Source organism: Mesoplodon densirostris, chromosome 1 (genome assembly GCF_025265405.1).
Source record: "Mesoplodon densirostris isolate mMesDen1 chromosome 1, mMesDen1 primary haplotype, whole genome shotgun sequence".
In the NCBI taxonomy this organism is placed as follows: Eukaryota; Metazoa; Chordata; class Mammalia; order Artiodactyla; family Ziphiidae; genus Mesoplodon; species Mesoplodon densirostris.
In genome coordinates, this window is record NC_082661.1 from 58951976 (window position 1) to 58974374 (window position 22399).

General features: G+C 38.6%; 1 protein-coding gene across 5 annotated transcripts in view; it reads left to right on the forward strand.

Moving 5' to 3' along the window:
- Positions 1-22399, forward strand: part of KCNIP4 (potassium voltage-gated channel interacting protein 4) — a 224944-nt gene that overhangs the window by 186943 nt on the left and 15602 nt on the right. For all 5 annotated transcript variants that reach the window (XM_060103670.1, XM_060103686.1, XM_060103677.1 and 2 more), the window contains 2 exons: positions 8641-8710; positions 16327-16397. In XM_060103670.1, coding sequence (XP_059959653.1) covers positions 8641-8710; positions 16327-16397 — 141 coding nt within the window. The remainder of the gene's footprint in view (positions 1-8640; positions 8711-16326; positions 16398-22399) is intronic.

The window sequence follows — 22399 nt, forward strand, 5'->3', positions numbered from 1 at the left end:
GAGGTATCTCTAAATGTTTAATAATTGTTCTGAACCTGAGGAGATGGTATACACCAGAACAGAGTCATTTATGGGAAGAGGAGATTTCAGCCAGTGGAGTGGACAAATATTAGCATGAAAATACATCTGATTTGCATATCACTGTAACCATTTCTAGAGCATTCCACCAGAGTTCTGACAACTTTCAAGGAAATGCTGAAAGTCTTTATTAAGAGGTAAAAGTATAGGAACTCACAATGAACCTCAGAAAATAATTTCTTTAGCAATTTCCTATGCATACATGGATCTCCCTTCAAAGCACCATTCCCAACACTTTTCATGGACTACTTTATTTCTAATGTACTCATCTAAGCATTAGTAGGGAAAACTCCTTAAATTAATGAATAAAAAGTCTTCTGGGTTTCTACTGACATTTATTTCCAGTATATGGTAGCCTTTATTCTTCTCAGCTGTCATTACAACTGCAGTGTTCCTCTGCCTTTGAGGGTAAATTCTGATGATATTAGAGAGAGCAGATTCAATTTATAAAACTAGAGGAGGAGGCATAACTCATATCTGTTTTATAGGCTCATTGCATTATATCAGACCGGTACTCTACTGGGTTCAACTGCTTTGATGAATACCATTTAACCTTGATATAGCCATGTTGAGGTTACAGAGACTCTCTGTATAATGGAGTTCTGCTTACCAAATTCTAGATTATTAACATTATACTAACAGCTCATATTTAATGAGCAAATATGGTGCACAAAGAAGAGGGCTAAGATAATAACATAATGTGCATTATCTTACTAATTCTGATAACACACCTCTGGTGTCAATAGTCATCCCCATGTTACAGAGGAGAACAATAGGACTTATATGAAACAATTTGAAGCTATGCAGCTTTTAAGCAGAGCTTCAGTGCAGTTTTTCTACTTCACTCCAGAGCCCAGGAGCATAAGCAATTCACTAAATTATTTTAAATGCTTCCTGGCAGAATGACACTAGCTATTGTATGGACATGAGGGTGTTTGCAATGTCCACACATCAACCTAGACATCAGGAAACACAGACACAAGGTAAGGCTCAGCAGCCCACCGTGTGGTTTATGACAATTCCTATAACCTCAACCTCAGTCTCCTTGTTTTTAAACTGAAGCCATTGGACTGGATTACAGGTATTCCCCGCTTTTCAAAAGTTCTCTTTATGAAAGACCTATATTAATGCCTGTTTTCCCTAATCAAAATAAGTCTGAAGAGGATTTTTCACTTTTATATAAAAAGGCGAAAAGTGAAAATAGCATTCAGCGTTCATTTTGCAGCTAACTGATATAGAGGCTGCACACCTCAAGCATAAAGGAACACCACCAAGCTCCTTCCCCAAGAAGAACTACACTTTGCATCTCAGCATCAAGCCTCCATAGTTGTTTTTTTAAAATAGATCTTTATTGGAATATAATTGTTTCACAATACTGTGTCATTTTCTGTTGCACAGCAAAGCAAATCATCCATATGCGTACATATATCACCATATCCCCTCCCTCTTGAGTCTCCCTCTCACTCCCTATCTCAGCCCTCTAGGTGGTCACAAAGCACTGAGCTGATCTCCCTGTGCTATGCTGCTTCTTCCCACCAGCCAACTATTTTACATTCAGTAGTGTATATATGTCGATGTTTCCCTCACTTTGCCCCAGCTTCCCCCTCCCACCGCATGTCCTCAAGTTCATTCTCTATGTCTACCTCTTTATTCCTGCCCTGCAACTAGGTTCATCAGTATTTTTTTTTCAATTCCATATATATGTGTTAGCATACGATATTTGCTTTTCTCTTTCTGACTTACTTGACTCTGTATGACAGACTCTAGGTCCATTTACCTCACTACAAATAACTCAATTTCATTTCTTTTTATGGCTGAGTAATATTCCACCGTCTGTCTGTGAGCATCTCTGCTTTATCTCAACTTATTTTGTGCACACATTAGCAAGGTGTGTCCTAGGTAATTGCTTCTGTGTTTTCTGCCATTTCAGCTTACAGAAGGTTTCAGAGGAGCACCCTACTTTTGGAGAGCAGGGGAAACCTGTATCTCTAAAGTTGCATAAACACTCAAGTTTCCTGACTCTGTGATCAATAGACTAGGCTCTGCCATTTTCTAATTATGAGAACGTGGGTAGTTTCTCTCTAACAGTTTGCTCATGTAAAATGGAGGTAATGCTAGCATCTATCCATTCACATGAGAAAATCCATGTAAAGCATTTAACACAATGTATTAACTTATCATCATCACCATCATCATCATGCTAATTATTATTATAAAAATCTCTCTTGGGCTTCCCTGGTGGCGCAGTGGTTGAGAGTCTGCCTGCCGATGCAGGGGATGCGGGTTCATGCCCCAGTCCGGGAAGATCCCACATGCTGTGGAGTGGCTGGGCCCATGAGCCATGGCCGCTGGGCCTGCGCATCTGGAGCCTGTGCTCCACGATGGGAGAGGCCACAACAGTGAGAGGCCCGCGTATCACAAAAAAGAAAAAAAAAATCTCTTTTACTAATATTGATATTAGTAGCAGCAAAATAATCATAGAACATTTACAACTGATCTTGACACATTCTCATAACCCTACCTAAGGGAGCTGAGAAGGATCATCAGAGAACACATCTACAAGGCCCCAAAAGGCAAGTGTCTCTTCACCCCTTGACAAAAGTATGGCAGTTACGTGCTGAGAAAATCTCATTCCACATTTATTGCATCCTGATCATATCATTGCAAAGGGTTTAAGAAGCACTAAACGAAACTCGCTGGTCATAACAGATACATATTTTTTATTAAATTTTTTTTTTCTTAATCAATATCCCCAGTTTGGGTTGAAAAGTCTTCCTTTTGCACATGGCTCTCTCCAACACAACCATGATGGGTGGCTTTGGAGGCAAAGAGTGTTGTGCACCAGAAGGCCACTTTTTCAGTCCTGATCGAGAAAAAGATGATAATCCAGAAGGCAAGGTAACATTACAATGAATGGAGTCAGGGAGATTGATTCCACTAATCTTTAAATTCCATAAAAGCAAAAATAAAATTAAAAAAAATTCACTTCTGTATCTTTGTTGCCCAGAACAGTGCTCGATGCACAGAAGGCACTATATAACTATTTGTTGAAAGAATAAACACATGTATGCCTCTGAAAACAATGTGATTCCAACAGGTTTCTTCATTTTAATCTCTGCAAGCTTCATTTTCCTCACCTCAGGGTTAGTGAAAATGTTAGAAGAGATGATGTATGTAAGAAGGCATTGAATGTACACTCATTAAACAGCTATGGTGAGGTAGGTGGTCCAGCAGCTTGCCATCAAAGAATCCTTGTCTGCATGAAAAACTTGCACATCACTTTACCTCTTGGAGGGATCTGGACAAATGCCTTGGTGTCCTCTGATAATTTTCAGAATGATGATTAGATTCATGAGGAAAGCAAATTACTGTTGCTTGTTCATGGGATTTGGTGAGTGTCAAATTACCATGTGACTCTGGTCAGCAGCCCCTCTCAATGTGAAACTTTCTCATAAACAAGTGGTGGTAGCACATATGGGTACAGCCTTTCTGGAAATCAATGTGACTGTGCATTATGAAGAGCCTAATGTGGTTTAAGCCCTTTGGTCTTGTGAGTCTCCTTCTGGGATTAGTCATAAAGAAAGAACCACAGGTGCAATCACAGATATATGCACTAGAATGTTAATTACATTATTATTCCTATGTAGTTCAAAAATATGCTGAAATCCCCTAAATATCCAACAATATGACAAGTGCAATGGGCACATTATTATGCAGCCATTAATAATGATGACATGGAAAATGCTCAGGATATTTTGTTACAGTAAAAAGAAAGAAGATGCAATACTATATTCTTACATTATTCTAATTTTATTTGTACAGCATATTAATACATGCTTAGATAGAAGACTAAAATAGTTTTACAGTGGCATAATTAAGGGTAATTTTTATTTATTTTTTTCTATAGACAACATATATTCATGAAATGATCACTTCCTAATAATCAGATGAAATGTCATTAGAAAATATAATATAGAAGCCATAAAGCTTATAAAGCTATATAGAAAGCTATATATAAAGCTATATATAAGCTTATAAAGCTTATAAAGCTTATAGAAGGTTATAGTAATTTCTCAAAGTATATACGAGTGAAGCTTTCCTCACCCTCTCTAAAGCTGCAAATTCTACTGCTTCTTGGGTTCTTGGGTTCTTCCTCTTAGAGTGAAAAAATCCTAATTAACAAATTCATACTTAGATATCTAGGCCTTACTGAACTTGTTTATTTGAAAATATCATCCTTTAAAAATGACTCCAGGGGAAATGAAAAGAATTTATATTGCTAAGTTATGTGATGATGGTTCTATTAAAGCATCAGTGGGAGAAGTATTTCAGAGCACAGACATTTGGAGCATTTTCAAATAAGGCTCCAAGACAGACACTGCTAACAGTTCACCAAGTTTGTGTTCTTATCTTCCTCCTGGGCACATGAGCTTTCTCTTGTGGTTTGGGGTGGACATATTAAGTGATTTCTCACCAAAAAAATAAGAGTGGAAAGGATATGTACCACCTTAAGACCTGGTCCATAAACACCTTTAATGTTCACTCTTCAATGTCTTTTTCTCCTTCAGATTAAATGATCACATAGACGTCACATGACGATGGCCAAGCTTTCATTAGCCTCTGCCCCTTAAGAACTCTGATCTGTTCCCCGCCCCCCAAGACTGTTGGATAAGCAAGAAATATACTACATTCTTTTAAATTTATATATATTTAAGTTATATATTTGGGAGCATATTTGTTACAGCAGCAAGAGTTCACCTAACACAGCCACATCTTTTATGGTATACACTTAGCTGTACGCAGGGCCTCATCAAATTCATTCTTAATGGAGAGGTGAGATACCTCTTTTGTGCAGAAATGACTCCACAAAACTGGTGAGGGAAGAGTTAGAGAACAGATCATTCATACCATTTTGTAAATCACTAGAGTCTTAAAAAATCTGATTATTATTTTTTTTTACCTGAAGGTAGTAAAATGAATTGCTTTCCCATAAGAACTCTTTAGAATAAATAAAAGATCACCATTCTATGGATTGTTATTTTTGTGTGTTCTTTTATGTTGCTTCTGACCTTTCTTGTTCTATTTGGATGTAGGTCCATGAGGGCACAACATTTAACTTGTTTATTGCTGTTGCCTTGTTTCCCAGAAATGTTCTTAGAATAATAAACATACAGTATGCATAATTTATTATACTAACTTACAGATGTAAGTTAATGTAATAAATATAAGATGGATAAAGACAAATTCACTTGATGAGACTTACCACCCTAAAACTTGACGAGGAGTTTTATCTTTTTATTTTTTTAAAAAATTTATTTTTATTTATTTATTTGTTTGTTTGTTTGTTTGTTTTTAGGGCTGCGTCGGGTCTTAGTTGTGGCATCCAGGATCTTTCATTGCATGCGTGGGCTCTTTGTTGTGGCACACAGTTTCCAGAGCACGTGGGCTCTGTAGTTGTAGCATGTAGGCTCTCTAGTTGAGGTGCAAGAGCTCAGTAGTTGTGGCACGTGGGCTTAGTTGCTCCGCAGCATGTGGGATCTTAGTTCTCCAACCAGGGATCAAACCCACATCCCCTGTATTGGAAGGCAGATTCTTTACCACTGGGCCACCAGGGAAGTCCCTGACCAGGAGTTTTCAGTTGGCAGAGAATGGATTTCATTTGACACAGACATGTGATTAAATATAAAACACATATGAGACCATCAATTTCTGAATTTCATTTCACATTATAAGATATATCTATCAAATACATCTAGAGATTAGAGACAGCTGACAAGTTTGCTGGCTGCAGATGTCTGTTCATTTCCCATCTTTGTCTCTGGCTAGAATCATTTGAACTCCAAGCCAAGTTTCCAGCTTTGACCTTGCACAAATTCACCACCTGATGGCAGACAGCCATCTATTTGTTCTCGTGTTACTATCCCCAGCACATGGCTCAGAGATAAACAGCCAATAAATCACAGTTTCCATGCATGAGAGGGTCCAACTACAAAGTGCTTATTTGCTTTTAAAATTGGTTCTGTTACTGCCAACTAGACAGAGTCGTTTAGTCAAAACTTTTGAGTGATGAGCTATCTACATGCCATCTTCTTTCCTTTTGGAGTTGTAGCTGTTGATTGTTCATTTGCTTATGTATTAGTTAAGATTCGCCAGAGAAACAAAAACCAGTAGATGTGCATATATACAGAAAGTAATTTATTTTAAGCAATTGGCTCATATGATTGTGAAGACTTAACATCTGATGGAGGAGAGAGACAGACTGGAGACTCAGGAACTCAGGAAGGAATTGCAGTTCAAGTCCAAAGGCAGTCTTCTGTAGAACCAAGAAGAACCAATGTTGCATATTAGCTTGTGCATATTGAACAAGGCAATGTGCTGGAGAATTCCCTTTTGCTCTGGAGAGATTAGCATTTTGTTCTATTTAAGTCTTCAACTGATTGGGTGAGGCCCACCCATATTATGGAGGGTAATCTCTTTTACTCAAAATCCACCAACTTAAGATGTAAACCTCATTCAAAACCACCTTATAGAAAAATCCAGAATAATGTTTGATCGAATAATTGGGCATTATGGCCCAGACAAGTTGACATGTAAAATTAACCATCATAATTTCTTTGCTTGCTTTTTTCCTAATTTGTTTTTGGCTGTCTTTTTTTGCTCCAATCCTCTCAGGTCCTTGGGGTCATTATTTCCACAGAGCTTATTTAATTCAAAACCTTGTGATGATCTGGAAGTTCCAAGCTCACATTCCAGCTCTCCCACTGGCTAGCTGAGTAACAAGGCACTTTACCACATAGCCTAGTTCTTCCTCAGTGAATAGAGATTCCTAAGTCATAGGTTTATTATAATGATCAAATGGGAAAAATCCACATTGACGAGCTCTGTAAACACAGGTTCACATTGAAACTACTATTCGAAACTGTGTTTATATATCAAAGGTACTACCTTTCAAACCAACAAAGGAAAAAACAGAAAATTCCTCATGTGAAGCACATTATAGTTGTGAATAACTGGCTCATTAGAATAAAGAAAGATCAAATTAATACATCAAGTTTATTCATGAAGGGACAATAATTTTAAGAGTTAAGAAAAGCTTTAAAGACCACAAATGATTTTTGAAGATCCCAGTAACAGTGTCAAATTTAAAGTATACAGAATATTCATGTCTAAAGGCAGGGAAATAAACACACCCCTGATTCTCCCCCAGTGAATCCTGGAGATGCCAGGTAGAATGGGGTCCTGTGAGAATTGAAGCAAGGGAGCTCAGGTAAGATGCACCTGTTCACAAGAAGCTACTCAGAAGAAATGGATAGAACTTATCACTTCCCCACTTTCAGTGTACGATTAACATCCCACATGTGGTATGATGTTGGATTATTTTGTGATTGTCAGTCTCCACTGCTCAAGGAGTGTCTCCAGTTCAGAATCCTGACCAGATTGTTCTTGCAACTCCAAAGAGTGAAAGCGTTTTTGCGCTTACCTCAGTCTCAAGTCCACTTACTTAGTCCTGATTTCGGCATCAAGGCAGATCTTTTCTAACATTTTAGATTGCAGCTCCTTCTACAGAAAATTTCCAATCTCAGAGGGGTAACTTTACCCTCTGGTCCCACCAAGTCAGTAGTCCAACATTAGTGGAGTTCCCAAGGTCAATATTCTTTAGTCTTAAATAACTCCAACCATGGGACAAAGGTGGGAATTCATTATGTTCAGGCCTGTTTCTTTTCAAACCTTCCTCTCCAGAAATTCAACAGATCTTCAGGTCCTGCCTTACTCAGAGTTACTTATTACTAGCAATGTTACCGTTCAGTCCTACAATCTGTTAACAGAAATTAGTAACTATTTCTGTTTGAGACTTGTTGGGCCACCTTATACCCAAAGGGAGCACATCATTTTCTCATTGAACTAAAGATTATGGAGGTCCAGCACATCTCCAGAGGATACAGCACCAAGATCCAGCAAAGACCACGTCAGAAACATCTTGCAATGTCCTTGATATATGAAAAACAAAGTAATTTTTTCCGACCTCGTTGATAATATACATACATGTTCTTAAAAAAAGCAAGGGCTTCCCTGGTAGCGCAGTGGTTGAGAGTCCACCTGCCGATGCAGGGGACACGGGTTCGTGCCCCGGTCCGGGAAGATCCCACATGCCGCGGAGCGGCTGGGCCCGTGAGCCATGGCCGCTGGGCCTGTGCGTCCTGAGCCTGTGCGTCCTGAGCCTGTGCTCCACAACGGGAGAGGCCACAACGGTGGGAGGCCCGTGTACCGCAAAAAAAAAAAAAAAAAAAAAAAAAAAAAAAGCAGTGTGTTTTTTTTAATGTGTCAGACCAGCTTTGATGCTGATACTATGCAAAGATTTTTACAACAGCAACTTTTTTTTCAGTCTGTGAGAACTGGAACAAAGAGAAGTTTATAGTGTACTTTTTTTCTTTTTGTGATAATGTGGATAGATGGAGAATTTTCTTGGTGCAGCTTTGCACCATAAACAGTTCTATTTCAAATGGGCAAAAAATCAGTTTTATGAACACTTTGCTTATATTGCTTCTCTACCGCTTTCTCTAGGAATGCCCCAGCGGGGTTGTTAATGAAGACACCTTCAAAGAGATTTACTCGCAGTTCTTTCCACAGGGAGGTAAGTACAAATGTGGACCAGTGAATTCTACTCTCAGTTAGAATTATGCTTGCAATCTTGAGTTTGGTTTAATCTTTCATGGCATGACTCTACATTTTTCATCTTTATGTCAGAGAATTAATACACAGTAGGCAGTGCGTACGATTCTCAATACATCATAAAAGTGAGCTACTTACAAATTATCAAATATCCTAGAGTTCACTCTTTAGCTTAATGCAAGCAGTATTACTGTGTGCTTGATACCACATCTCTCAAAGGCATGGTGCTTTCTAACTATGATGGGTGAGTCCTGGATATGCCACAAAGCTTTCACATGCATTATACGTCTCATTCTCCCAACTCTCAAAATTAGGACAAATGGAATTATCCTCAATTTTTGGAGCTGAAATCCAGGGCTTAGAGAAGCTAAATGTTTTGCTCAGAGTCACACATCCACTAAGTGGCAGATCTAGGTTAGAACCCAGATTTTTCTATAACCTCATCTAATAGTCTTTCTGCTCTTCCTCTCTCCTTCAGGAACTCTCCACTATCACCCCTACCCCTGCATCTAAGAAAATTAATACCACCCTAGACATTATTTTAATTGGAATGAAAACAAGGAATGCATAATGATAATACATACCTGTTAGAGATGAGTGAGAGATATATTTGCCACTGGACCTTATAGTCTCTCCTTTATTCACTCAGCAGGATGCCCAGATCAAACTTGTCCTGCAGCCTGCTCTGTGTCCAGCTGTGTATTAGGTGCTGATGATGTAAGAGGGGTGAGATGTGGTACCTGCCCCAAGGAATGTTAGAGTCTAGAGTAGCAGATGAACAATGCCAACATAAAAAAATAAGTGTGAGGATAGGGGTTAAAAATATAGTATTATAAAAGCACAATGTAGGCACAATTAGACAAGCTGAACAACAGGGAGGAAATAAAAAAGTCTATCCAGATAAATTGAGCCTGAGCTGAAGTAGCCACCTTTCATCACGTATCTAATACGTGTCTGGCCTTGGCATGTGTTACCCATCACCTCCCAACAACCCTAGTTATGGTTCTCCCTTTCTAATAAATGTGGAAACTAAGGTGCAGAGAAATCCATCCATTTCTTTGCCATCCTCTTTTCACTTCAATTCCACTTAAAAGATCCACCATCACCTGATGCCAAAATAACTGCTGTGGCCTCTGAACTAAGTCTCCCTGATTCCACACCTCTTCTCCACTCCCCAACCATGCTGTATTCTCAACATGAGCCAGAGTAATCCTGGTAAAATGTAAGCCAGGTTGTCTCACTGCTCTGCACAGAATCTTCCATCCCCTCAGAGCATAAGCCAAGGTCACCGTCTCCTGTTCTATCTCTGCCTCGTCCTTCACCGACCCTCCCCTTCTCACCTCATTCTAGACATCCTGGCCTCTTGCCCTTCCTCCAGCACAGCATTCCTGCTGCTACCTCTGGGCCTTTGTTTTTTTTTATTTTTTATTTTTGGCCACGCAGCATGTGGGATCTTAGTTCCCCACCCAGAGATTGAACCCACACACCCTGCAGTGGAAGCCTGGAGTCTTACCACTGAACCACCAAGGAAGTCCTATCTCTGGGCCTTTGAATTCACTTGTTATTCTCTCTGCCTGGAATTCTTTTCTCCCGAATATCCATCTCAATATCTCACCACCTCTGCTTTTATTCAAATGTCACCTTCTCAATGAGGCTTCCTCTGGCCACACTGGCTTAAACGACAACCCTTACATATCCCCCATGCCTTTTCTTTATGTTTCTCTTTAGCTCTCAAGAGCATCTAATAATATATATTTTATTTGTTTGTGTTGTTGCTTACTGTCTCTTTTTCCACTAGAATGTCATCTCCAAGGGAACAGAAGTTTTTGTCTGCTTTGCTCACTGCTGTATCCACAGGTCGTGGAACAGTGAGTGACAAGTAGTTGCTCTAGATACTCACTGCAAAACAGAGTGAATGCATGGATGAATGAATGACATCCCCCTCACCATGGGATAATATCTGTAAAAGGCACTTTGGATGTATACAACACTTAAATAGTAATTGTTTCATACAAAAAATTAGATTCACTTTTGGCTTTAGATATTTAATAGGTTAAATTTGAAATTGAAATTGAAAATTTCAATTTTGGGCATGGATTATCAAAATAGAAAGTTTCACTTAAGATGGACTTTTCAAAGAATTAAATTAGAATTCAGAGAAAACACAGGGTGACCCACTATTACATGAATTTGGATACATCATAGGTGACAATTTCCCCAACTCCATCTCATTAATAACAGCCCACAGACAGGTATTGGTCATAGGGTCTGCTGCCAGGATTGTAATGGATCCTTTGTCTGCATTGATAAGGAATTTAGAATATCATTTGTTTAACACATATTTCTAAATTATTAAAAACCATGGAATTTTTAAAAAGAGTGATGTTTACTATAAACTAAGTGTCTGGCAACGTACTGATAGGCATTAATATCAAAGCACTTAGCACAAATGGAGTGTGCAGTGGTTAAGAATCCACCTGCCAATACAGGGGACACGGGTTCAAGCCCTGGTCTGGGAAGATCCCACATGCAGTGGAGCAACTAAGCCCATGTGCCACAACTACTGAGCCCGTGTGCCACAACTACTGAAGCCCGTGCGCCTAGAGCCCATGCTCTGCAACAAGAGAAGACACCGCAATGAGAAGCCCGCGCACCGTGAGGAAGAGTAGCCCCCGCTCACTGCAACTAGAGAAAGCAGCAAAAACCCAACAGAGCCAAAAAAAAAAAAAAGCACTTAGCACAAATGGAAATCTTTTATTTTTTTATTATCTCAAATGAAAGTTATTACATGCTACAAATTGGATACAACTCCACATTAAAAATTTATCCTTATCTGAAAAATAACATTTCAACATTAGAGAACATCTACTTAAGCACAATCCTTTGCAAGGGATTCTTGTTACAAAGTCCAAAGGGATTTGTGGAACAATCACTTTTGCACTCTTAAAAATTCATTGATTATTCCTGTTAATTGAATGCATAAATCTAAAAGCAGCCAGCATTACTGAAGGAAATTAAATATTTTTAAAAATGATGACTTGCAATTTTAAAAATTAATATCGTGCATGCAAATTGTATCTTGCAGTGCCGCTAGAAAAGAGAAAATGTCCTAAGGAAGAATGTATTCTCCAATGGCAGGCAAATCCATGTTACGGCCATCCTCACATTTCTGTGGAGTCATTTATTTAGGTTGATGGCCTGAAAGCAACAGATGTCTCTCATTATGAGTCGTAACAATGATGGGTCCATAAATCACAATGTCTCACAGTTTCCTCCAGGAAGGTTCTTTGTCTTATTACCAGAACCTTCTGCAATTTGTACTGTGTCAGGCTCTTTAGTTTTCTCTACTTCTTAGCAAGATGGTTTACCAAGCATGACTTGTTTGGAGTTCTGGATGTCAGCACCGCTGGACTGAACAGAATCTTCCTGTTTGTAAGGGATAAAGTATGTCTCCTATAAAACAAGCCGAGAGGAAATGGCTTGTTTGTGCCATTACCTGTATCATCACAGCAATGCTTTTCAGTGCCACGTACAGGGGAAACCTTAGCTTAGAAACTCTTAGCTCACCAGGCATTTTTAAAGCTCATGAAAATTCCAGTTTCCTGGGCTACTCCTGCTTCTGTTGTAGGAATTTTGCATTTGCTTTGGCTATAGGAGGCACCTGATAAACATCTACTGAAGGAATGAATCAATGAGCTTCAGTCAGAAGAATCTAAGTCAACAAATATTTATTGAACAATCACTGCGTTCAAGACACTTGAGGCACTTAGATGAGCTCTATGGACATAAAGGTTTAATTTTTTTTTTCCAAATAACTCCACCCACTGAATATCCTTCTCATGCACAGACAATATTTCTAGGAATTTTCAGGGTGATTTAGAGAGAACATACTGAACAGAGACTACCACTCATGTATGTGAACCTGCCTTACTGTAGTAACATTGCCATGAATTGTATATTCAAATGCATTAATCTAATTCTGTACCTTTTGCTTGAATTCAGGTGGGAGTAGGGGATTTGTGGTGGGAAGAAAGAAATCAACCAGACTGATTTCAACCACAGACCTGGAACATGATAATCAAGTGTATTTGTTTAAATATTCTGAAATGTATGTGTATCAATGGCCTTTTCAACCAAGAGATTAGTTGGTATCATCACTGTGCTCTGGACATAATTGGGTTAAAGACACTGGACTAAGTCAAGAGTCCTGAATTTACAGATAAATTCTGCCCCCACTAAAATGTGTGACTCAAATAGTTTATTTCTCTGGGCCTCAGGTTGTTCCTTCATCACATGTAGAACAGAAGAATCCTCATGTTTTCCTTCTGTTCTAACATCCTTTATTCCTAAGAGTTAGTGTTGGAATGTCTTGATTTCATTACCAACTCTACCGTTAACTAACTAGGTGACCAAAACTACATCCCTATTATTACCTACACCCACTTCCCACCTTTGTTAAATGTAGATAAATAGCTAAATGGTATCCAAGATCACTTCCTATCCTAAGACTCCACAAATTTTGTCCCCTAACTGTAAAATTTCAACACTTAATTTTCAGCTTCACAAGTAAAATTACAGGAAAATGAGCAAAGTCATCATACGATACTCAGTAACTGTTTTTGTTATATGGAAGGAATTATGGTCAAAGAAAACTGTCAGCTCATATGGGAAGAGCAGAAACCATTGCCATTTCTTTTGAGCTCTGAACTGTACTGAAATCTAGAATCCAGGATGCCAGTTATTCATCCTTTTAGTAAATACTTACTGAGTATTTAAGAAGAGCACAGTCAGATGAAATCAGACCAAGATGGTTTTGTGGACAGTTTCCTTTTTCTCTACAGAATCCACCTCTGTGCCCAGTCAGACACTTCCAATGCCTTATCTCCTTGCTCTCATCCCATCAAAGCTAGTAGCATCATTCCCTTTCTTTAAAATCTTTCACTGTCTCCGGATGTCTACTGAAGAAATCCAAACTCTGTCAGAAACTCAATACCATTCATGATATAATTTTCACTGAGCATGAAGTTCCATTAAGTTAGAATTTCAGTCACTTAGATACACAATTGAGAGTTCACAAAAAAATAGAAATGTTTTCAGGTGAACTGTATTAACCTGTAAAAAAAATTTTGATCACATTTATTTAATAATGATAGCTAATAATTAGTGAACATTTAATATTTACCTAGGACTGTTCTAAGAACTTTGGGTATAGTATCTAATTTAATCTCTTTATGGTGACTCTCTGAAGTACATATTGTTATCATTTTGTAGCTGAGGAAACTGAGTCACAGAGAGGTTAAACAACATGCCCAAGGTCACACGGTTAATAGTTGGTAGAGCTGAGATTCAAATTCGAGCAATCTGACTCCACTACTGTATTAGCAACCTCTCTCTGCCTGGTATATCTAGGTTAGAAAACTGGCTTCACTTCCAGGAAACTTGCCAAGGTACATTTAGAGGAACAAGACGTCCTCTGAACCACATTAGGGCAAACCTTGAGAGTGTGTGTCCCATGTGTCAAGCTTTAAACTAGAGCAACCTCATCTGAGAAGGATGGTAATTATTGTATGCCTACATTATCTTGTGTTTTAAGTTTTTAAAAGTTGCCAACATCGTTTGTTCTGAGCCATTATTCATGGTGAGTTCTGCTTGCTAAGGTAAAGGCACTTAATCTTACTGTATAAATAAAGTAACAAGGGACCTGCTTAATGAAGCTCATTTTTAAAATATGCAAAATCCCTTGTTTTTTCTTCCCTGAAAATAAGTTTAGCATACCATCTGTCAACTCATTTCTCCAAAGGTCACTAAATAGTTCAAGAAGTCTATGTAAAAGTACCGTTGAGAGCAAAACAACTTTGTAAATAGAAATAGACTGACACTTCTTGATAATTCTATATGGAACTTCCCAGCAATCTCACTAAATTCATTGTAGTCAAAACCCTGGTTTCACACCCAAAAGGGCTTCTTCCTGTGACCAATAAACACAAGATAGACATCCACTCTACAAACAACAGTTTTACATACTGTTAAGGCCCAATTGTGGTGCCTGTTTGGCTTTTTGTAAACAGTGTTATTAATTCATACGTTTAAAAATAAGTGGTTCCTCACATCATATTTAAAGATAAGAGGTGAAAGAAAGTGCCACCACCATTTTGAGAAACTGAGTATACAGTTTACCTTGTGAAACATATGGCCTGCAACAGAGTTAACCATTGCGGTGAAGCATTCAGGGAAAACAATCCATACATAGGCCATGGATGCTTGAGAGCTAGGAGAGAAGTTTGCATGACCTCTGACCTCCCTTATTTGGGGAGAGCCATTCTCTACTCCTGCTTCTATGACTTAGTTTCTTGACAGCCTTCAAAAAGCAATTCATAAAGTAAAAGGCGAACAGAAGTTTTGCTAAATCCCAGTAAAAATAAAGATTAAAAGTTATAAAATAGAAATAGATGAGGTTTTAAAAAGAAGATAAAAGGCTAGAGCCAATGAGCTAAAAGGTTATAATTTTTAATATAAAAAAGCTTACAACAAAAGGCTAAAACCCATGAGATGAAACATTTAAAAGAATCACATAAATTTGATCAAGGGTCAAGCACAGAAGCACTTAAAAATGAAAACTGTGCACTAAGAAAAGAAAACAATAAGAAATATATATATACTTTAAAAAGATAAAGGCAGAAATTTCAGAGATTAGGGAGACAAAGGAGAAAATGGAAGGAAAGAAAAATTAGAGGAAAATAACCTACTTGAAGCAAACTCAGAGGAAGTGTTAGATTTCAGAGAACTTCAGTATCATTAGGCACCATCGTGTGGCACTGGGACAAGAGAAGTGTCCAAAGCTGTCTACCATTGCCCAGAGCCTCTAATCCCATCCAGGACCCAGGCAAAGCAGGAGCTCCCCACTGCTTTCAACTGGGAACCTTTAGGACCACACAACCCACTTTCAACATGGCCTCAGAAACTTCCCAAATCACCCTGGTTTCCACTTCATCAGGCAGCCTTACTGGCTGTGGGCTAGCTTAGCTTTTTGGCCAGAAAGACCTAAGTTATATTCCACTCTACTCCTTATGGACTGTGTGACTTTGGGCAAGTTTTTCAACTTCTCTGAGTCCTGATATCCTTATCTGGGTTGTAAAATGATGAACAAACTAATAATAACAACACCAATAATAGCAATTCATCTGTGCCTCATTATTAGTATTTTTATTATTTTACTTCATCTAGAGATAGTCCCTGCCAAGCACTACGTGATTTCCAGATGCATCTTGTTAATCCTCATTCTCACCTATGGTAACATTACTCATCCCAGGGTCAGTAACATCACCCAAGACTCCCGTGTGTTCAGAGCATTTCCAGCCAGAAACTTAGAGAGCTTCTGTCACCAATGGCCTCTGTAGGTAACTCACACCTATGAATCTCAAATTACAATTCTCTATGGAGAGAAGGTGGGTAGCTGAGAAGAAAGCACAGGTCAAAAGAGGTAGAGTAAATTTTCCTGGATAGAAAGAGGCTTGGGACATGCTATACAAATCCTTTGTAGGATATTGAAATGCTAACTTATTATTTTCAACATTTCAGACTCTACCACATACGCACATTTTCTGTTCAATGCATTTGATACGGACCACAATGGAGCTGTAAGTTTTGAGGTAAGTTATAGATTTTTTTTTTAAATATGCTTTGACTTTAGACACATTGAAAGGGATTTAGTGCTTCTAAGGTGAAAATTTGAGTTTGGTGGTGTAATTTTTTTTTTTTTTTGGCTTTTTGAGCCTTTTATTCCTTTATTATTATTATTATTATTAATATTATTATTATTGTAATAAGGACACTCAACAAGAGTAGGCATCCTTGCCCTGCTCCTAATCCTAGAAGGAAAGGTTTCTATTTTTCTCCATTGAAAGGTTTCTGTTTTTCTCCACTGAGTGTGATGTTAGCTATGGTCTTTTCATGTATATGGTCTTTATTATGTAGAGATACTTTCCTTCTATTCCTAGTTGACAGTATATATCATGAAAGTGTATTGAACTTGTCAATAGTTGTTTTTTCTGCATCTATTGAGATGATCATATGAGTTGTATCCTTAATTCTATCAGTGTGGTATATCACATTAATTGATTTTCATATGTTGATTCAGCTTTCCATCCCAGGGATAAATTCTCCTTGGTCATGGTGTGTGATCTTTTTAATGTGTTGTTGGATTTGGTTTACTAGTGTTTTGTTGAGGATTTTTGCATCTATATTTATCAGGAATATTGGCCTGTAGTTTTCTTGTGATGTCTTTGTCTGGCTTTGGCACCAGGGTAATGCTGGCCTCATTTGGAAGTATTCCTTTCACATCAATTCTTTGGAAGAGTTTGAAAAGCATTGGTGTTAGTTCTTTAAATGTTTGGAAGAATTCACCAGTGAAGACATCTGCTGCTGGGCTTGTCTTTGTTGGGAGGTTTTTGATTACTGAGTCAATCTCCTAGTTATAGGTCTGTTCAGACTTTCTTTTTCTTCATGATTCAATCTTGGTAAGTTGTGTGTATCTAAGAATTTATACACTTTTTTTTTAGGTTATCCAATCTGTAGGCACAGATTTTTTCATAGTAGTCTCTTATGATTCTTTTTATTTCTGTAACATCAGTTACAATATTTCCTCTTTAAGTTCTGATTTATTTATTTATTTGAGTCTTCTTTTTTTTTTTTCTTAGTCCAGCTAAGGGTTTGTCAATTTTGTGTATCTTTTCAAAACACCAACTCTTGGTTTCATTGATTTTTTTCTCTATTGTTTTTCTATTCTCTATTTTATTTATTTCTGCTCTAATTTTTGTTATTTTCTTTTTCCAACTTAAGCTTAGTTTGTGCTTTCTCTTTCTCTTTGAGGGATAAAGTTGCATTGCTTATTTGAGATATCTCTCCTTTTTTTAATGTAGGCATCTATTGTTATAAACTTCTCTCTTAGTACTGCCTGATAATTTTGAGGAGAGGAAAGAAAAAGCCTAAGAACAGTTACTTTCCCTCATTGTATTGTCAAGAAGCTGCTCTTATCTTTCAAAATAAGTGCGAATGACAACACACATTGAGTTTGCTTTCTAGTACTTTCTATGTGTTTATATAAGAAAAGTGCATTTTCCCAACTGCATGACAGCAAACCCAGAAAGCAAACAATTTAATTAATATTTACTGGCATCCACTGTGGGCCTATTACTGTGGTAGGCCTTGGAAATACAAAGCTGATAAAAACCCTGCTCTCGAGGGTCCGTAACTGAGAGATAGAAGAAATTAAATATAACAAAATGCTACATTCACCACACTGACAATTTTATAAGGAAATCCCTTTTCAAATTATGTACTTCAAGTGATTTGTATTTAATTTTGTTCATAAAATACTACATGTAAGCATCAGTAAGATGAAATATGTCCCGAGTATTCACATAGCTAAATACATTATTTATTTATAATAGAATAATAAATAAAATATAATATTTTATTTATATATACTTATATATTTATTACATTTATTTATATATTATGTATTATTTTGTTTTATTATGTATATTTTATTTATATTATATGGGTAGAATGTGTAAATCATCTATTTGCTTATGTTCTGAGTGGCTGTGATTTGTCTCTAGGGAGTAGAATTATTATCACTCTTTAATATATGTGTGATATTGTGATTTATAATAAGAAATATATATCCAAAAAAAGAAAAATAGGGCTTCCCTGGTGGCGCAGTGGTTGAGAGTCCGCCTTCCGATGCAGGGGACAGGGGTTCGTGCCCCGCTCCGGGAAGATCCCACATACCACGGAGCGGCTGGGCCCGTGAGCCATGGCCGCTGAGCCTGCGCGTCCGGAGCCTGTGCTCCGCAACGGGAGAGGGCACAGCAGGGAGAGGCCCGCGTACCGCAAAAAAAAAAAAAAAAGAAAGAAAGAAAAGAAATATATATTTGGTCTTAGTCCCCAGTTTCTGACAAAGAGCTCCTAAAACATTGGGTTTTAAGTGAAGAGAACAAGATGTCTTTTGTTATGTTAATGAGGTGAATTTTGAACCACAGCTAGAGGTGGGGGCTGGTTGCCAGGAGAACCAGCCACTTGATTATAGAGGGTTGGAACTTTCAGTCCCTCTGTCCTGTCCTCCTGAGAGGGGAGAGGAGCTAGAGACTGAGTTCAGTCACCAATGGCCTATGATTTAATTAATCATGCCTCTGTAATGAAGCCTCCATAAAAACCCAAAAGGACAGGATTCAGAGAGCTTCCCAGTTGGTGAACATGTGGAGGTTTAGGGAGAGCCGGGAGCTCTGAGAGGGCATGGAAGCTCAAGCCCTTTCCCCATGCCTTGCCCTGTGCATCTCTTCCACTTGGATGTTCCTGAGATATATCCTCTTACAAAAAACAAGTAATCTAGTAAGTAAATGTTTCTCTGAGTTCTGTGAGCTGCTCTAGCAAAGTCATTGAACCCTAGAAAAGGTTTGTTGGAACCTCCAATCTGTAACCCATTGGTCAGAAGCACAGGTGACAACCTATACTTGCAAGTAGCATCTGAAGCTGAGGGCTGGGAGGAGGCAATGATGTAGTATCTGGCTCTGTCTCCAGGTAGAAAGTATCAGCGTTAAGTTCAATTATAAGACACATCTGGTGTTGGAGATAACTTGATGGTGTGAGGAAATCCGCACTCACACACTGGAATTGGGGGCAGAATTGTCCCTGTTTATAATGGGAACCAGATAATTTAGAGGGTATGCATATTTAGGATTGGGAAGGGTACATCTTACACATGAGCAGAAATTTCAGTGAGTGCCAGGATAAAGGAAAGCAGATGATGGTGTGGAATCAACAAGGAAGGGCACTGGTGGGGCTGTATCAGGGAAGCCTGCCCATGGACTCGATGATCTAGGTCTGAGGGACAGGCAGGAGATGCTCAAGAAAATAATGGCTCAGGATTGGAAGCAGTGGGAGTGAGGCAGAGGCCTGGGAATGAAGAGAAAGCATTTGTAAACCACCTAGAAGGTGCAATACAAAAGAGGAGGGTGACAGGAAAGCTGTGTAAGGAGGAGGAGGACAGATCCTGACACATCTGAGGCAGGAGGCTAAGGAGGTTGAATTATCTTGCAGGAGGTGAGGCGCCCTTGGAGAATTTTCAGCGGGGAAGTTAAGGTATCAGAGCTGTGTTCCTAGAAACCAGTCTAATTAGCAGCTATTTATCCAAGAGTCCAGACAGGAGCTGATGTCAGCCCCAACTACAGTTAAGGCATTGGAGAGGAGACAAGTTCAAGAGATATTAAAATTAAATTGGTAGACTTACATTTCAACACTTCATGGAGTCAGGATGACAAAAGGAAGGTGCAGCCTGCTGAGAGGTCATTCAGTTTGGCCCTGGGGCAGCAAAGGGCTTCCTCACACATACTAGGTGCTCATAGAGATTGAGTGCTACTAAAATGAAGATTCTGGGCCAGGAAACTCAATGTGTCATCTCACAACTTAACCGAGAAATATCACCGGGAGAATAGGAGGAGAAGCTGGCAGTGGTCAAGGCGAGGGCAGTTGGGTTGACTCCAATGTGGCAGCAGTGGTTAGTGGGGAAGACGTGAGATTGTCATAGGTACCAGTCCCCTGTAATGTTTCTTCCGATGTGGCAGCCTATGATCAACATCGTATTAGTGTCTGCTGCACTTTACCAACAAGGTTAATTCCAGCACCGGCCTTAGTTTAGCCATAACATAAAAGTCAAACATTCCAGTTCACCTAATAAAATCCTTCATAGCTAGTTTGAGTAAGGCAAAGACTGCTAGTGATTTCATTACTTGAAATTACTTAATGTATCAGAAAAGTTCCATCAATTACTTATAGCACATTGTATCCAATTTCACATGTAAATTTAGTCTGGTGTTAATGATATGGACCCATGCATATGTCGCTATTGTAATACATAATATTCATCACAGTAATTGTGATGAATGCTAGTTATAATTTGGGAAATTAGTTATAATGGCTATATACTATAAGCATGTTGGTAAAAAAAATTGTTTTCTTTAAAGACAAACCAATGGTTAAATTAATAAATGTTAAATCAAAATCAAATTTAAAACTAAGTTATTGCAGTTATGTTTCTAAATTGATTACCTACCTGAAAAGTCTCTAGAAAACAGAAATGATTAGGCAACGAACATATTTGGGGTAACAATAGCATCTTGGGAGGCACAACAGAGACCATCCTGATTCTGAGATAAAGGGAAATGGAAGTTTCCTACTTAATTTGCTTAATTCTGAAGGGTAGAGTGAGTAAGACAGGAGGGGCCCTGGATCCAGATAAGACTGGATCTAAAATCCCTTCGCCACCAAGTGGCTGTGAGACCCTGGGCTGAGTAGTTCAACCCTCTGGGCTTAGTGTTCATCTCTGCGAATCATCAGCAAGCAAAGCTACTTCACAGGGTAAAGGAAGGATGACAAAGTGATGTCAGTTAGGGGCTTGGCTGAGTACCTGGCACTAAATATGTCCTCAGTATTTATTAGATGTAAACCACAGTGGTTTCTACAAGGGATATTTTTCTAATGAAGCTAGTTAAGAATGACATTGGTCATCTTATTACATAGTGATCTTATAACACTGAAAACATTCAAGCATAGGCCAGATGATTGCTCTGTCTGTGATGCTGTGAAAGATTGCTCTCCATCTGATTATAAAACAAGCACTTAACATGTGTCAATCACTGTACTAAGTGTGTAAAAATAACATTAACAATAGTAATAGCTACACACAATAATACCAGCTGACCCTTGTTTAGCACTCATTATGAGTCAGGCATTGGGCTGAATGAATTACATATAGTAACTTGTCATTTTAGCAAATGATGAAAGAGATTCACAGAGAAGTTAAGCAACCTGCCCAAGGTCACACAGCTAGAAAGTAGGAGAGCCAGGATTCAAACCCAAGCAGTCTGGCCCAGAATGCATCTCTTAGCAACTGTGCTATCCTGCCGGTGAGGAATATGTAGGTCCCCAGTCCCTCATCTGAAATCCTTGGATCCAGCTGAGCTTCATTCAGAGTCTTGCAGATTTTAGAAACGTAATGCTGTGCCTACACTCTATATTATTTAATGTCTCCTGCAGGGTCTGCAGTATGCTATAATCAAGGGTGTAACATTTGTTCAGTAAAACTATGATAAACAATAAATACGGCAGAGAGTGCTACTGATCCAATGTCCATGTGCTCTGCTTTATGATCCCATGATTAGGCCGTATTCCCAGCCTCTCCTGCAGCTAGGTGGGACCAGGACTGAGTTTTGACCACAGGGAGATTAGTGGAAGTGACCACATCTCCTTCCTCTGTCTTCCCATCTATGGAGACTGTGAGTTTACATATTTCAGTTTGCCTTCCAGCAAAGTAGGAGGAGGCTGGATCTCTGAATGACTGCATGGAACAGAACCCCATCCCCACTCGTATTTCACTGTATGTGAGTGGTAAATAAGCTTATACTGTGTCAAGCTACTATGATTTGGAAGTATTAAAATAGCTTTTAATGTCTTCTGATTAATGGGATCGATGGATAGATAATGGATAGTAGATGATAAAGGATAGAGATGATAGATGATAGATAGATGATAGATAGATAGATGATAGATAGATAGATAGATAGATATTAGAATACTTTCATGCCATTTCAGT